Genomic DNA, 17,808 nt, shown 5'->3' with positions numbered 1-17,808 from the left:
TGGCCAAGAGTTTGCTTAAAGGCTTTAATCACTGTAAAAAAAAAATAGAAGACTGGATGGAGAGGATGTGGCACATATACACCATGGTACACTATTCAGCCATAAGAAATGATGACATTGGATCACTTACAACAAAATGGTGGGATCTTGATAACAGTATACGAGTGAGAAGTGGGTGGGTCGGAAAAAAATGGGAACTGCAGGATTCCATACATTGGTGGGACAGAAGGACGAGACTAAAAGACATGGACAGGAGTGTGGTGGTTATGGGGGGGGAGGAAGAAGGGAGAGGGGGAGGGGGAGGGGCACAAAGAAAACTAGATAGAAGGTGACGAAGGACAATCTGACTTTGGTTGATGGGTATGCAACATAATTGAATGACAAGATAACCTGGACATAATTGAATGACAAGATAACTTTGAATATATGTACCCTGATTTATTGATGTCAGCCCATTAAAATTAATAAAAATTTATTTATAAAAAAAAAGAAAAAAGAAAAAAGAAATTCCCTTTATTTTTCTTGTAAGCAATGAATAACTATTGAAAAAATTTTACCAAGAGACTTACATGATCAGGTATACTTGGTGAGATCACTTTAAATAGTTATGAATTAGAGGATAATGAGCCTGGAAGCAAAGTAAAAAGCCACTGCAAAAAGTGAGAGATAGCCTGACCAGATGGTGGTGCAGTGGATAGAGCGTCGGACTGGGATGCCGAGGACCCAGGTTCTAGACCCTGAGGTCGCCAGCTTGAGCGAGGGCTCATCTGGTTTGAGCAAAAGCTCACCAGCTTGGACCCAAGGTCGCTGGCTCGAGCAAGGGGTTACTTGGTCTGCTGAAGGCCCGTGGTCAAGACACATATGAGAAAGCTATCAATGAACAACTAAGGTGTCGCAATGCGCTACGAAAAACTAATGATTGATGCTTCTCATCTCTTCGTTCCTGTCTATCTGTTCCTGTCTATCCCTCTCTTGACTTTCTCTCTCTCTGTAAAAAAAAAAAAAATGTGAGAGACAATGAACGCCTGAGCTAGAGTACCAGCAGAAGAAATAGAAAGAATAGATAAAGAGATGTGCAAGTGGTAGAGTACATAGGACTTAGTGATTCATTACAAGTGAGGTAAGATATTTAGGCTCTTTTCTGCCTTTAGCAGCTTGGCAAAGAAGAGGGTTCTGTCACTCAGCTAAGAAGAAAACAAAAGGAGCAGAGTGAGATGTAGAAAAAACAGAAAGAGTTCAGATGCTGACATGTTAACTTTTATGTCCAGAAAGGTGATTGCATAGACAGGTTATGGGCTAGACAGAAATATTTAGTTGGGAATACAGATTCAGAAATCATCCAAATACAGTTAGTAATTGAAGACATGGTCTTAGGTGACATTGCCTATGGTAAGTTTACAAAGTGAGAAGAATAAAGAAGCAAAAAAAGAATCCTTTTGCAACATCAACGAGAAGAAAAGCCCAGGCAGTCCAAGAATATAAAGACCCAACTGAGTGGTTTAATTGAAATTTAAAAAAAAGAGATTTCCATAAGGAAGGGAAAAAACAGATGTGTCAAATACTACAAAGCTCAAAGGAAATAAAAGTTGAAGAGTTCACTGAATTCAGCAATTAGGAGGTCACTACATGGTCTGAGCAAAAGCAGTTTTCAAAGGAGTGATGGAGAACCCAAATTTTAGTGAATGAAGAGTTATGAGGGGGAAAGGAAGTGAGCACAGTGAGTATAAACTGCTCTTTCAAGAATTTTTGGTTCAACGGGAAAGCAAGAGGTAGAGGGTATGAAGACTAGTGATTCTGTTTTTTCTCTGCCTCGCATGCTTCTCCTTCTTTTAGTAAGAATATCCTTCTTGTCCTTTGAGAAAACTGCCTTTCACATTCCACGTGATCCTGGTGAGGATGTCATTCATGGTACCCTGGCTTCTGCAGGGCCACAGATATTGCTTAAAGCAGTGGTTTTCAACTTTTTACACTTGGGGACCTGTGACCTAGCTACCTGGAAATGGAAACACACAACTAATAAAGTTTTATCTTACCATGCATAACAGTGCAACACGGAACAAGCTGGTGTTTGATTTCCAAACTCCACATATACGGTGCATTGAATACTACTTTAGTTTGTCCGAATGTCTTTTGTCTATTGCATGTGATTTATAAATACTTTGCACAGTGCAAAAGGTTGTTCTAACGAGCTTACAAGTTCCAAAGCTATCTAAGACAACCTCAATAGTATTTTCATCGATGATACAGACTGATAAATGGCAATCATCTTGAGCATAAGTGCATTCAAGTAAGATTACTGGGTTTATAATTTTCATATATAACATCAGGGTGATTAACTCTTTTATGGACTGGCACAAAATTTCTGGTGGACTGGCAGTGGAAAACACTGGCTTAAAGGATGAATACAAGACTCAAGTGAGGATAGTCAGAATGAACTCTGGTCTCCAAAGCTAACAGAGAAGTCTGCATTTTTCTACTGAAGCTGTTAAATTGGGAAAATGTGAGTTAAGAGCATACTGCCATGTGAGAAAGCCTGTTTAAGAAATAAAGCCAATTAGTAACCAGGATATTTTTAAACAATGAGAGAAAACCAGAGGCATGATGAGATCATTTGAATACCTGGATAAAGCCAGATATCTGTCTGGATTTTCTAGTTTACCTGAGACAATTGGTTTCCTCTTTTGTGCTTGTCAGTTTGAGTAGAATTTCTATCACTTACAATTAAAAAAAGGCCATAACTAGTTAGAGGGGGACATGAAACTGAAGAAGAAAGAGACTTGAGCATATTTATATGCTGATGAGAAAGAGACAATAGGGAGGAGAACTTGAAAAAAATGGGGAAAAGAAGAGGGATAAATGGTATCTAAAGTCGCAGGGGACATGAGATTGGAAAAATTAGGATTACAGATGAAGAGATAAACCTTGAATAGAAAAGATCAGTCTTCCTTTCAGACAAATAGAAAGTTAAGGATGGGTGCAGAGACAGAGAAATGTGTATAGTTGTGGCGTGGCAAGTTGAAAGGAGTTCATATACTACTATTGGTTCAATTTTCAATCCACTAATAACGAAGTAAATTTCATTTTATAGAAAGGCATTGGACTGGGAATCAAGAGATATGGACTCTATTTATGGTTCTGCCATTAATTAGATATGTGATTTTGGGCAAGCCATTTAATCTCTCAAAGTCTTGGCATCCTTCACTGTAAAATGAGAAATTGCACAAAGATCTCTTACAATTAAAATTTTATGATTCAACATGCTATCTTATATAATTTCTGACATTCTTCTTCTTCCCATCTTGAAATTGGAATACAGATAATAAAACTTGCTATGCTTTTCTAAAAACATTCTCAAGAGAAAATTATTTGAATACATTTATAGTATGTTTTTGTTATCAAAGACTAATGTATAAAAAGTATAATATATACAATTACTACTATAATAATAACAGTACCAAATACTATGCTAGGAGTTTTCTATACATTATCTCATTTAATCCTAAGATCCCTAAAATATAACCAAATGAGGGTATCAAGACAAAATGGGTAAGTATACTATGAAAGGTTATACGACTACTAAATAGCAGAGCTAGAATATACTATACAGATCCTTCTTTCAAAAAGGGGGGGCATTAAGAAGAACAGGGATATGGTTATCATTGGGAGTTAAAGTATCATGAAAAGACTTGTATTTTTTTTATTTTTGTTTTTTTCTTCTTAAGTGAGAAGCAGGGTGAGGGAAGAGAGACAGACTCCTACATGCATCCCGACCAGGATCCACCTGGCAAGTCCTCTAGAGGGTGATGCTCTGCCCATCTGGGGCCGTTGCTTCATTGCTTGGTAACCAGGCCATTTTCATGCCTGAGGGGAGGCTATGGAGCCATCCTCAGTGCCTGAGGCCAACTTGCTCCAACTGAGTCATGGCTGCAGGAGGGGTAGAGAGAGAGAGATAGAGAGAAAGAGAGGGAGAGAAAGAATGGAGAGGAGAAGCAGATGGTCGCTTCTCCTGTGTGCTCTGACCAGGAATTGAACTGGAACATCCACACGCTGGACCGACATGCTACCACTGAGCTAACTGGCCAGGGTATGATGAGACTTTTATATTATAATAGGAATTGAATTTGGAATAGTGGGTAGAAAAGAAATAAAAGTATAAAAACTCTGTTAAAACAACACAAAATAAGTAGAGGGAAGGATAAACTCTGGTATAGAGAGAGCTATAAGTTGAAGGGAGATGAAAATAATAGCATTGACAATCTTATACCATCTATGCAGGTTGTAATGATATTCAGGCTTCAAACAAGTTGGATAAATGCCCAGATACTCTAAGTAAAATTAGGGGATTTTTCTTGATATATTAGGCCTAATGGCTACCATGGTGTCATAAGAAGTGGTAGGTACTCTAGGTCTTGCCTACCTAAGATCTTTTGCCAAGTCCACACACATGAAATTATTTTCAGGAAACCCAAAGCTTACCATTTTTACATACAGCTACCTGAACAACACTATGGCCAGGATTATTTCACACAAATTTTAAGAGACTGGTTACTAATAACATGACCCAGAGAAATGATGCAATTAATAGCCAGATCCAGACTAATGATGAGCTAGGCATGATGTTGAAAAATTTACATGTGCTATCTCATTAATTTAATGACAGAAACAGATAAAAGACAAACCTAGATTACATACCAGCTATATCCTACTAACTAGGTTATATTCTTAAAGTATCATAGAAATTATAAGAATCATAGGTTTTACAGATATTAAAAGTCACCCAATTTTATTTAAAGTTTTTTCTTTTAATTGAATTTATTGGGGTGCCACTGGTTAATAAAATTATATCGATTTAAGGTGTACAAGTCTATAATATGTCATTTGTATATTGTATTATGTGCTCACCATCCCAAGTCAACTCTCCTTCTATCACCATTTATTCCTTTACCCTCTTCTATCTCCCCACCCCCATTCCCTCTTATAATCACCATACTGTTGTCTGTCTAGAGATTTTTTCCCCTTGCTTAATCCCTTTATTTTTTTTTACCAAGCCTTCAACCCTCTAATACCTTTATTTAAGATAAGGCCCAAAGAAATTAAAAATTTTCCCAAGGTCACATTACTATTTTGTAAAATTTTATAATCATAAATTATTTTACATAATTCTAAAGTTATGTCATAGTTCAGCATTTTAATACCTTTTGTACCCAAATATCCCTTACTTTTTCAGCTTTTCTTCTATTATCTTTAAATAAAAAGTCAACACTACGTAGGGAAGAGTTTTTCAGTTTTTTTAAAATTTATGGCCTAGTAAGATCATCTGAAATAACAGACCCAAAGAATTTGAAATTGATTCAATAACCCAAATTGATAATTATGATTTCAGATACTGATTTTTCAATCCAAAGCAATGATAAGTTATATTCTCTCTCAGGTCAATATTAACAGTAATTTACCTTTGTCTTGATATTCAGATGGTTCTTGTTGAACATTTGTACAGACTTCATGCTGATCCCTCGGCCCCACTATAGATAATTCGGGTATGTTTAAATATTCTGACCTTTATAAAGATAAATGAAAACGTAAAATTTTAAAGAAAATAATAAAATTAATCTGACTTCAAAAACTACTTATTCATATAAACAGAAAAAAAATATGGTTCATTCACTCAACACTTCTATAATAACCTGGATAGTAAAGGGTAAAAAACAGGGATTTAAGGGAGGCAACGGATACTTAGTCATCTTTACATGGACCCAATATGTAAATATCTGCTATCTGTGTACAGCCTTAGAAATTTATTGCAAATGCTATTTTCCATTAGATAACACAAGCTAGGGTCTCTTGAAGTAGCACTGGCATCTGTTCTGATTGTCAGTGGCTGTTCTATATGAATTAAGTATTGTATATATTAAATGTCATCCTTGCAATATAAAATTCTTTTATCTGGAAAAGAAAATGACACACTATTGTCTTCTAGGCAATGTAATAAAGATCAAGAACACTGACTTATCATCTAGGGCTTTCTCATTAACTAGAAATATGAGCTTCAGTTATTTCATCTATGAAATGAGATAAAAATACCTCATTTTATGAGCCAGGTTACTAAGGGCAAAAGGTATATAGATTTAAAATTTTAAATTATTAAGTACTTTATAAATATGAGGTATTATTAATATAAAGTGGGCCTCTAAATGGAAAAGATTAAACTTGGTATAGTCTTCATGTATACCTATATAAATTCTATTTTTAAAGTATACTCTTGTCACTGCTAAGTTGAGAAGGCAGAAAGAGCCTGATGGAATGACACATAGGATGGGTAGTTTCCCAAGGAAGAGATTATTCAATGAACGTTAAAGCATTCTATAACCATAGAGTTCTAAGTAAGTTTAGGGTGTGAAAGATAACGAAACTTATGATGCCATTACCTCATTATGGAACCAAATGATTACTGTGATTTGAAGGTAGCTAGTAACCACCTTTCTCTGAATAAATGACCATTAGAAGGAACAGAGAGTTTATGATGAATATTTTCTTTAGATGTTAACATTATATATGTACCTTGATATACTAGGAAGAGAAGGTTTTGGAGTAAAACCAAACTTCTTAAGGTTCACACTTTGAGATTTATTCATTTGCATCTATTAATGAAAAGTAAATACAACTTCAGCTACCAACTTCACATCAATACCTTTTAACAAATAAGACAAACAACAAAATTCCTACTGATATATAAAGTCCAAAGACCAATGAATTATGAGAAACTCAGGCTAATTCTTAAATAAAATTTCTTCTTAGGCCCTTCTGAAATGTAGATTTTCTTCAAGGTTCTTTACTAGGCCTTTTTCTGACTCTACATATCCTCAATGAAAGATTTCATCTATTCCCACAGCATGAATGATCAGCTACACATGAATGACTCTCAAATCTATTTCTAACTTAGCTCTCTCTCTCGTTTCAATTTCTGAACCAAGCCAACTTACATATCCCTCTCCATTTCCTTCTTTTCTGGAAACAAACAAAAATAAGCTAATGAGGGACGTAAATATGTCCCCAAAGTGGATTTACAGATTGATTATTATGAACTATAATACCTTTTTTTTTTTTTTTTTCCATTTTTCTGAAGCTGGAAACAGGGAGAGACAGACAGACTCCCACATGCGCCCGACCGGGATCCACCCGGCACGCCCACCAGGGGCGAAGCTCTGCCCACCAGGGGGTGATGCTCTGCCCATCCTGGGCGTCGCCATGTTGCGACCAGAGCCACTCTAGCGCCTGAGGCAGAGGCCACAGAGCCATCCCCAGCGCCCAGGCCATCTTTGCTCCAATGGAGCCTTGGCTGCGGGAGAGGAAGAGAGAGACAGAGAGGAAAGCGCGGCGGAGGGGTGGAGAAGCAAATGGGCGCTTCTCCTGTGTGCCCTGGCCGGGAATCGAACCCGGGTCCTCCGCACGCTAGGCCGACGCTCTACTGCTGAGCCAACCGGCCAGGGCAACTATAATACCTTTTAATTTAGAAACAGTATTATGAATAATGGTCATATTCCTAGTCAATCCCTCAAGTATACTACAAATACCGACCTAATTGATACACAGAATAAAGGCATATTCATGTACATTTAATTACATTACAAGGGCTAAATGTTATTAAAACTAACCTTGAGACGTTTAACTGGAGGATGAGATAAAATAGCATTTCTGTTTCTTAAATCAGATAAATATGAAGAAATTGTTGGCTCTTTCATTTCTGGCTTCTGTGCAACTCCAGTTTTACCTATAATAAGAAATTCTAGATTTTTTAGGTTAAGCTTTAGGTATTGTACATATAAAACCAAATTTCTTTAAAATTTCTAATTTAATGTTTACTTTTTCTCATGTTGCCCACAAAAGAAAGAAATTTATTCATGTTATAAGCTGCATAATATAAATATCACACATAGACAATTGGGATATAATTACTATTTATCAAAGCTTTCAATTTTAAAACCTGAAATGAACTTGTTTTATGGAACTCACAGCAGTCATGTCCACATGTTCGTTTATTTTTACAGTGATGATTACAGTCTCGCTTTCCGGGCTTTTTGCAGGTAGTCATTCCTAAATTAATGTAAGATAAACAAACCTATTTTTACTACAGGGACAGACAGACAAGAACGGAGAGAGATGAGAAGCATCAATTATCAGTTTTTCATTGTGACACAGTTGTTCACTGATTGCTTTCTCATATGTGCCTTGACCACGGGCTTTCAGCAGAACGAGTAACCCCTTGCTCGAGCCAGTGACCTTGGGTCCAAGCTGGTGAGCTTTTTGCTCAAACCAGATGAGCCTGCGCTCAAGCTGGCGACCTCGGGGTCTCGAACCTGGGTCTTCCGCATCCCAGTCCGACGCTCTATCTACTGCGCCACCGCCTGGTCAGGCCCATGCTGTTTTGATTATTGTGGCTCTGCAGTATAATTTGAAGTCAGGTATTGTAATGCCTCTAGCTTTGTTCCTTTTTTCTCAGGACTGCTTTGGCTATTCAAGGTTTTTTATGGTTCCATACAAACCTGGTGATTTTTTGTTCAATTTCTTTAAAAAATGACATTGGAATTTTGATGGGAATTGCATTTTTATATATTGCTTTGGGTAATATGGCCATTTTAACTATATACTTCTCAAAGTCTTCCAAAAAAGTGAAGAAGAAGCAATACTTCCAAACACATTTTATGAGGCCAACATAACTCTCATACCAAAACCTGGCAAGGATAATACAAAAAAAGAAAACTACAGACCAATATCTCTAATGAATACAGATGCAAAAATCCTGAACAAAATATTAACAAATCAAATACAACACATTAAAAAAATAATACATAACCATCAAGTGGGACTCATTCCAGAAGCACAAGGATGGTTCAACATATGTAAATTTATTAACATAATTTATCATATCAACAAAACAAAGAACGAAAATCATATGATCCTATAAGTAGATGCATAGAAGGCATTCAATAAGATACAGCATCTCTTAATGTGTAAAACACTCAATAAAATGGGTATAGAAGGAAAATACCTCAACATAATAAAGGCCATATATGACAAACCATTAGCTAATATCATACTAAATGGTGAAAAACTGAAAGCTTTTCCTCTAAAATCAGGAACAAGACAAGGCTGCCCACCCTCTCCATTCCTATTCAACATAGTGCTAAAAGTTTTAGCATACATATCAGAGAAAAAATAAAGGTTTCCCTTTTTGCAGATGACATGATCCTGTATATTAAAAACCCCAAAGACTCCACAGAAAGACTATTAGAAACAATAAAAGAATACAGTAAGGTCACAGGATACAAAATTAATATAGAGAAGTCTATTGCTTTCATATATGCCAACAATGAAACTTCAGAAAATGAATTAAAAAAAAAAATCCCTTTTACAGTGGCAATAACAACAACAAAAAATACGTAGGAATAAACATAACAAAGAATGTAAGGGATCTATATACTGAAAACCACAAAGTATTATTAAAGGAAATTGAAAAGGACAATGAAATGGAAAAATATCCCATGTCCTTGATAGGAGGAATAAATATACATAGTTAAAAATGACCATATTACTCAGAACCTACCAACTTTCAAGGCTAAGTCAAATGGCATCTATATCATGGAGCAGTGGTAGTCAACCTGGTTCCTACCGCCCACTAGTGGGAGTTCCAGCTTTCATGGTGGGCGGTAGCGGAGCAACCAAAGTATAAATAAAAAGATAGATTTAACTATAGTAAGTTGTTTTATAAAGATTTATTTTGCCAAACTTATTGAAAATCTGACATAAAATACTTGGTAAGTAATTATTATATGCTTTAACTTGCTGTAACTCTGCTTTATAAATTTTATAAAGTAAAGTTACTTCCCTACTTTATAAATCACCATTACTGTGGAACTGGTGGGCGGTTAGAAAATTTTACTACTAACAGAGATATAAAAGTGGGCGGTAGGTATAAAAAGGTTGACTACCCCTGTCATGGAGGGTAATCCTAATCACTCTATCTGGAAGCAATTTCTTTCTTCTTTGAGTAGAAAGAAGTATTTTCTTTGTCTATCTCTGTTTACAGTGTGCTGCCTTATAGTTAATGTATTTACATGAAAAACGCAGTGGAAAAGTATAGGGCACCCTAAACTAAAGTGAAAAAAACATGAGTTCTAATATGGGCTCTTATCTGTAAAAAACAGATCAAAAATAATACTTTTGTTTACTTCACAGATGAAAAGATAAAATTAAGTATGTGAAAGCACTTTAAAATTAAGTGATAAATATATTGGTATATGTATTATTGTTATTATTACATTAATTAAAGGTTATATGTTAATTATAAAAATTAAAATTGTTCTGAATGCTATAAAGGAGAGGGGTACAATGCTATTTGTTAACAGGGGGAACTGTCTTGGTCAGTTCCTTTCTTCCAGTTTGGCAAAAGGAAGTGACAACTGGGCCAAGGAGAAAGAGTGAGAATTAACAAGACAAAGACAGAAGAAAGAGAGTGTTTTGTGCAGAGGGAAGAGCACCTGCAAAAGCTCTATGACAAGAGAAAACGCTTAGAAGCTGAAAGAAGTGGCTGATGCTTAGCTGAGAGAGTGTACAAGATGAAAATGTAGAGGTAGAAAGGTCAGCCTGGCCCTGGCTAGTGGCTCAGTGGATAGAGTGTCAACCAGGCCTGTGGATATCCCAGATTTAATTCCTGGTCAGGGCACACAGGAGACACAATCATCTGCTTCTCTCCTCTTCCCTCTCCCACTTCTTGTTCTCTTCCTCTCCTACAGCCAGTCACTTGATTGGTTCGAGCATGGCCCTGGGCACCAAGGATAGGTTGGTTGGTCTGAGTGAATTAGCCTCAGGCACTAAAAATAGCTCAGTACTTGAGTATAGGCCCCAGAGAGGGTTGTCTAGTGGATCCTTGTCTGGGCCATGCAGGAGTCTGCCTATCTCCCCTCCTCTCATTTAAAAAAGAAAGGAAAAAATAAGAAAAAAAGGCCAGCCTATGTTTGAAGGTAACAGTTCCACAAAGGCACCCTGGCAATTGCGTGTCTCCACACAGCCATGTAGGCAAGGCTCAACTATTTACAGAGTGCCCTCTGATTCTTCTTGAGACATGTCCAGATAGGTAGTCCTGTGAGGATAGTTAAAGGCCATTTCTCATCTGCCTCCTCAGCATGTAGAAAGTACCCTATCATGCATGGAGCTGCCATGAGGCAGTTTCTCATCTGCCTCCTGGTTCCAGTAACACATGTGACTTTTCATCTTGCCCCTTTCAGAGATAGCTGCAGGTAATAAAACCACTTAGCTGCAACCTAGAGTTCACTTTTCAGTAACAAAACAATCCACCATTTGCATCATCCAGCCCTCCAGCAAGTGGTTGATACCATACTGATCCTGTTTTGCTGTCTGTGTAAGTAATAAACTGTTTAAATCCATTTGGATCTCATGTGTCCTTAATTTTATGGCACTGAGACAAGACTACATAGCAGCTGTCACACCACTGTTACTTAGAGACTGCTTACCTATGTGACAGTATGGAACCTGTTAATGATTTGGATCTTTTATTAAAATAGCTATGGGGAGCCAAGGAAATATATATATATATTTTAAACATTTTATTATTTTTTTTTTCATTTTTCTGAAGCTGGAAACAGGGAGAGACAGTCAGACAGACTCCCGCATGCGCCCGACCGGAATCCACCCGGCATGCCCACCAGGGGCGACGCTCTGCCCACCAGGGGGCGATGCTCTGCCCATCCTGGGCGTCGCCATGTTGCGACCAGAACCACTCTAGCGCCTGAGGCAGAGGCCACAGAGCCATCCCCAGCGCCCGGGCCATCCCTGCTCCAATGGAGCCTCGGCTGCGGGAGGGGAAGAGAGAGACAGAGAGGAAAGCGCGGCGGAGGGGTGGAGAAGCAAATGGGCGCTTCTCCTGTGTGCCCTGGCCGGGAATCGAACCCGGGTCCTCCGCACGCTAGGCCGACGCTCTACCGCTGAGCCAACCGGCCAGGGCCCCAAGGAAATATTTTAATTAAAGAAGGGGAAAAACTGGCCCTGGCCGGTTGGCTCAGTGGTAGAGCGTCGGCCTGGCATGCAGGAGTCCCGGGTTCGATTCCTGGCCAGGGCACACAGGAGAAGCGCCCATCTGCTTCTCCACTCCTCCCCCTCTCCTTCCTCTCTGTCTCTCTCTTCCCCTCCTGCAGCCAAGGCTCCGTTGGAGCAAGGTTGGCCTGGGCTGAGGATGGCTCCATGGCCTCTGCCTCAGGTGCTAGAATGGCCCTGGTTGCAACAGAGCAACGCCCCAGATGGGCAGAGCATCGCCCCCTGGTGGGCATGCCAGGTGGATCCCGGTCAGGCGCATGCGGGAGTCTGTCTGCCTCCCCGTTTCCAGCTTCAGAAAAATACAAAAAAAAAAAAGGGGGGGGGCGGGAACTGAATTTGCATTTTGAGAAAAAGCAATCTATGGAGAATAGATTTGAGAGAGGACAGAGTGGATGCAAGAAAATGAGTTAAGTTACGTGTAGACTCTAAAGAACAAGATAAACAAAATAGAAACATTAAGGATAGAGAAGAGACTGATGGTTGACAGAGGGGAGGGGTGTTGGGGGTCTGGGTGAAAAAAGTGAAGAGATTAAGAAGTACAAATTGGTAGTTCTAGAAGAGTCACAGGGATGTGAATTATAACATAGAGCATATAATCAATAATACTGTAGTAACTATATATGGGGCCAGGTGGGTACTTGAAAGAGCAGAGGGACCACTCTGTCAAGTACAAAATGTCTAACCACTATACTGTACATCTATAATATGGAATAATACTGAATGTAAACTAATATAAAAATAATAAGTAAATGAATAAAACTAGTTAAGAAGGTACTGCAGTTGTTTAAGCAAGAAAATGAAAATAACTCAGTAGGCGGTAGGAAAAGCAGAGTCAAAGACAATGACTGATTTGAGTGCTATACAGAACATAAAAATATATTTCATAAAGAACCAAGTGGAGTGTTTTTCCTTCTTGAGCAACAAGCATATTGGTGTCCCTTAGGTTTTATGCTTTCCTTTTAATCCAGCAGTATCTACCTTAAGTTTCTATAAGTTCACTCAGTATTTCAAAGATAAAGACAAATACATGGAAATACTCCACCCACTTATTCTCCCTTCATTGATACCTCCATTCTTGGGCCCTCCACCTTCCCACTAATGTAATCTAGGCCTGTCCTATAATTGTCATCCTGGAACTTCCATTAAGCTCCTGGACTGAATCTACTATTCCTGGATTCTTTGACTTGTCCTTTCTTGGTTAACTGCTTTGTCTTCTTGTGCTCACCCACAAACTGCCTGACAAAGGATGTGAGGTAGTTAATCTCTCTGAATCCTTGACTGTATTAAGCTATTATTATTTTACTTTCACACTTAACAGTTTAGCTGGGGATAGAATACAGGATTCAAAATCATTTTTCCCTGGGTTTTTAAGTCCATTGTCTTCTAGCATCCATTGTTGCTGATAAAAAGACTAATACAACTTTGATTTTTATTCCTTGGAAGCATTTATGACTTTCTCTTTATCCATGATTTTCTGAAATGCCTCCTTTATATATCTTTTTTGTTCATACTAACTAGCAGCAAGTCTTTTTAATGTGCATATTTATGTTTCAAGTCTACAAAATTTTCACAAATTATATCTTTTGATTTGTTTCTTCTCTCTTTATAGAAAACTTTCATTTAGATTGTACTGACTTCATCTTCTGATCCTCCAGCTAAGCTATTTTTTAAAAATCATAGTTTTTATTTCCTTGTACTCATTTTGTTAATTGTTTTTTTATGGCATCCTTATTTTGTCTTATAGTTGCAATTTAATCTTTAATTTCTCTGAAGTTACTAATTAGTTTATGTTACATTTTATTACGTTCCTGAATTATCCTGTTGCTCTTTAAGCCAATTTCTATTTACTTATTTTGGGCTTTCACATGATTCAGACTTTCCTCAAATGCCTCTTCATCTTGGCTGTCTGTCTATAAGACAATCCTATTTTAGCTCCATTTCGCATATCAGAAATTAATTCATATAAAGGTTAAGTAACACATTCAAGGCCTGACCTGTGGTGGCGCAGTGGATAAAGCGTTGACCTGGAAATACTGAGATCGCCGGTTCGAAACCCTGGGCTTGCCTGGTCAAGGCACATATGGGAGTTGATGCTTCCAGCTCCTCCCCCCTTCTCTCTCTCCTCTCTCTCTCTTTCTCCCTCTCTCTCCTCTCTAAAATGAATAAAAAAAAAAAAAAGACTATACAGCCTGGCCTGTGGTGGTGCAGTGGATAGCGCATCAACCTGCAATGCTGAGGTAGCTGGTTTGAAACCTTGGGCTTGCCTAGTTAGGCACATACAACAAACAATCACTCTGTGAACAACTAAAGTGAAGCAACTATGAGTTGATACTTCTTGCTCCCATCCCCCTCTCTTCTCTCTGTAAAATCTGTAATTTAAATCTTAAAAAAAAAAAAGAACTATGCAGATAATAAATAGCAAACTTGAGATTCTATTTCAGGTAGTCTAATTCTAGAGCCTGATCTCTCAACCACCCAGCCACCCTAGTTATACTGATTTTTTAGTTCTCTATAGAAAATGCACTTATCTGGGAAAAGAACCTACTGTTTGGGGGTTGGGAAGACTAGGAAATAATGCCTTGATGGTTGTTTTGCAGTAAAGGATAGAATTGATTCATGCCATAATCCAAAAACTTCTAGTAGATCATTTCTAAATATTACCACAAGATGATGTACAATGACTACACACATTTGTTCCCAGTGGTGAAAACTAACTAGTATCTATCTGGGAGTCAAATTTTAGAGATTTTGGAGACTCTCCAAAATTTCAAGGCAGAGTTGACAAGTTTTGTCACGAATTAAGACTGCAGATGAATGCCTGACCAGTGGTGGCACAGTAGATAGAGCGTCGACCTGGGATACTGAGGATCCAGGTTTGAAACCCCAAGATTGCTGGCTTGAGCGCATGCTCATCCAGTTTAAGTGTGGGCTTGTCAACTTGAAGGTGGGATCATCAACATGATCCCATGATTGCTGGCTTAAAGCCCAAGGTTGCTGGCTTGAGCCCAAGGTCATGCTGGCTTGAACAAGGGGTCACTGGCTCAACTTGAGCACCACCCTCCATTTCAAAGCACATACGAGAAGCAATTGATGAATAATTCAAGTGACCCAACTACAAGTTGATGCTTCTCATCTCTTTTCCTTCTCTCTCAAAAGAAAAAAGGACTGTATACACGTTTTTACAAAATACTAGTCTATAGATATTACCTATATGAGAAAAACTTTTTACTATATTTCTGTTAGAAATGGCACTTACAAAATAATAGTTCCCCCAACCCCAACCCACTCCTTACATCTCACAAATTGTCTGAGTTTGTCTTAAATATAAGCTTACAGGGATTGATAATTGGAAAAATAAGGTTTTCAGAGATAACTGACCTAAGCTAAACTGTACTTCTAGGTATACTGTAAAGAGATTCCATATTCCATCACTATCATAATCTGAAATTCATATATTTTCATAGTTTTGTCCCATGATATTAATTTACATATAATTAATGTATGTTTTAAAGACCTCAGTTCCAAATACTACTAGAAGTAAAATAAATGTATTAATGTCAACTAGAAATGTATTTAAGGAAAATATCTAATAGGATCAGTTATGGCTGCTGTAGCAAGTGTCAGCTTAAAAGAAAATGGAGGAAAACAAATTAAAAATAGCAGGTATCCCTGACATACTCAGACTCACAACCTAATTTTAAATTCAAATCATTTGGTCTGTGCATAAGCTACTGGAATTGATAATGCTAAGAGTTTTTTACTCAGACTTTTACAGTTCCTGATTTATGTTAATCATAGATCTGTGCATATTATTTTACCTTTTAAATGAGAGCATCTCTTTTTAATTTTTTGTCAAATATTGTACTATAATTTTATCAAGAAAAGAATCACACTAATGAAATTGGAGTTCTTAACTTTGCAATTTATTGGACATATACACTAAAGAGTATACAGAAAAGCAGACTCTCTTTTGACTAGTATTTAAATGTGCACACTTCCAAAGTGCTTGAGCACTGGTTTTATCCTTGCATTCTTCAAGTACATTAAATTTTCATACTCTGAATGGCATAGGAAATACAAGTGAATTTATTAATGTCAAATCAATTTTCTTCAAATTAAACAAAGCCCATACTTCTTACTGGAATGCATTTAAAGGATAAGAAGGTTAAATGCCTAATGTTCATATATTAAAAATTGGCCTGAAAAAAATATTTAAAAATGTTTACAACTAAAAACTAGTTTTCAAACTGCTATATCTTTAAAATAGCAAAAATATTTTTCTATCTTCTACAAAAATTTTTATCTCTTGGACTATTACTATATATGAGAAACTACTGCTAAAAGCATGTTTTCAAAGAGTTGTAGAAAGCATAGAAAGAACTTTTAATTACATTATGAACTCTTAGGTGCATACTTTTGTTTTATATAAGGTTTTATAATTTGACGATGTATAATATAAAATATTTGAACTTGCAATTACATTTGAAAATAACCATTTAACACCTATAGTCTCTGAACTAAATATCAGTTTGTATCATTTAATAGTATGATCTAAAAAGAAGCCAGAAAAACTGGTTTTGAGAAAGCCCAAATTTTGTTTCCACAACATTAGTAGTGTAAATCTGACCCCTTCATTGTGTCAGTTGCTAAGAAGGACAATATTATATTTAAAGGTATACTTGTTGAGCAAATGAGTTTGTAAAATTTGTGCTATTTGAGTTGGCTCACTTTTATTGTTAAAAATGGTGCTGGTCTGTGAAATTACTAATTACCTCCCTGCCTGGGAAGGGCCATTGTTATGCTAATGATGCTGGAGGAGGGGTTTTTGAGCCAAAAAGTTCTGAAAAGAGCAGAGAAGTGGAAAGAGGAGGAAGCCATTTTTGCAGAGTGAGAGCAGAGGGAACGCAGAGTGCTGAAGAAGAAGCCATGTTAGCAGAGATGAGGGGCTTTTGTGAGCTCTGCTGAGACTGGTGGGGGCCTTTGATTCTAGGAAAAACCAGAGAAGATACTCCTGGTTGGGAAACCGGAGAATGTGTAAGTGGCTTTGGGAGCCCTGTGTGTGCTTACCAGCCAGTGCGAGGCTAGAATAAAAGAATGGCCCATCAGTTTTTGGCTCCACTCTTTCTTTACTGTCTGTCTGAATCTAATGGGAACCTGCACCTGAATGGCCACGATGGCAGCAACTACTGGCCGTACACTTGTGTATCTTTATTTGGGGATATATTAATTTGCATATAAGAATGGAATGATGCAATTAAGATGTTCATAAGATTTAGGATGGTTGTGTATATGAAGGGTGTGTGTGTGTAATAAAACAGTTGTCTGGCAGGAAGCATCTTTTATCTGTTTTCCACAGGGTAGTGCTGAATATGAGGGGGAACTTCTGCCCTTATAAAAGGCTCATGCTAGTAGGAAGTATAATAAACATCCCAAATTTTTACTACAGTTGCAAGTAACAGAAACTATTCAAGCTATTTCTTAAAACAAGTGGTAGGTAGGGTTTTAAAATGTATTACATGAACACAGATAGCTCACAGAATCCAAAAGCAGTAATGCAGCTAGGAAGCATCAGGAGGGACTGAAACCAAGAAGTAGAAAGTCATCAGAACCCTGCCTGGGGCATTCTCACCTTTGCTCCTCTTTGTACCTCTGCTTTACTCCTCTCATCCAAACTCTCCACATATGGTACAAACTCTCCGC

The 17,808-nt window shown here is 37.6% G+C and overlaps 1 protein-coding gene across 1 annotated transcript in view; it reads right to left on the bottom strand.

Moving 5' to 3' along the window:
- The window catches only part of HFM1 (helicase for meiosis 1), a 130,684-nt gene that overhangs the window by 18,515 nt on the left and 94,361 nt on the right, over positions 1–17,808 (bottom strand). The window contains exons 30-33 of the mRNA XM_066372671.1: positions 8,011–8,091; positions 7,653–7,768; positions 6,559–6,638; positions 5,454–5,557 (exon numbers count right to left, since the gene is read on the bottom strand). Of these exons, the coding sequence (XP_066228768.1) occupies positions 5,454–5,557; positions 6,559–6,638; positions 7,653–7,768; positions 8,011–8,091 (381 nt within the window). The remainder of the gene's footprint in view (positions 1–5,453; positions 5,558–6,558; positions 6,639–7,652; positions 7,769–8,010; positions 8,092–17,808) is intronic.

The sequence above is a fragment of the Saccopteryx leptura genome, chromosome 3 (genome assembly GCF_036850995.1).
Source record: "Saccopteryx leptura isolate mSacLep1 chromosome 3, mSacLep1_pri_phased_curated, whole genome shotgun sequence".
Classification (NCBI taxonomy): domain Eukaryota; kingdom Metazoa; phylum Chordata; class Mammalia; order Chiroptera; family Emballonuridae; genus Saccopteryx; species Saccopteryx leptura.
This window is presented reverse-complemented; position numbering and strand designations above follow the sequence as displayed.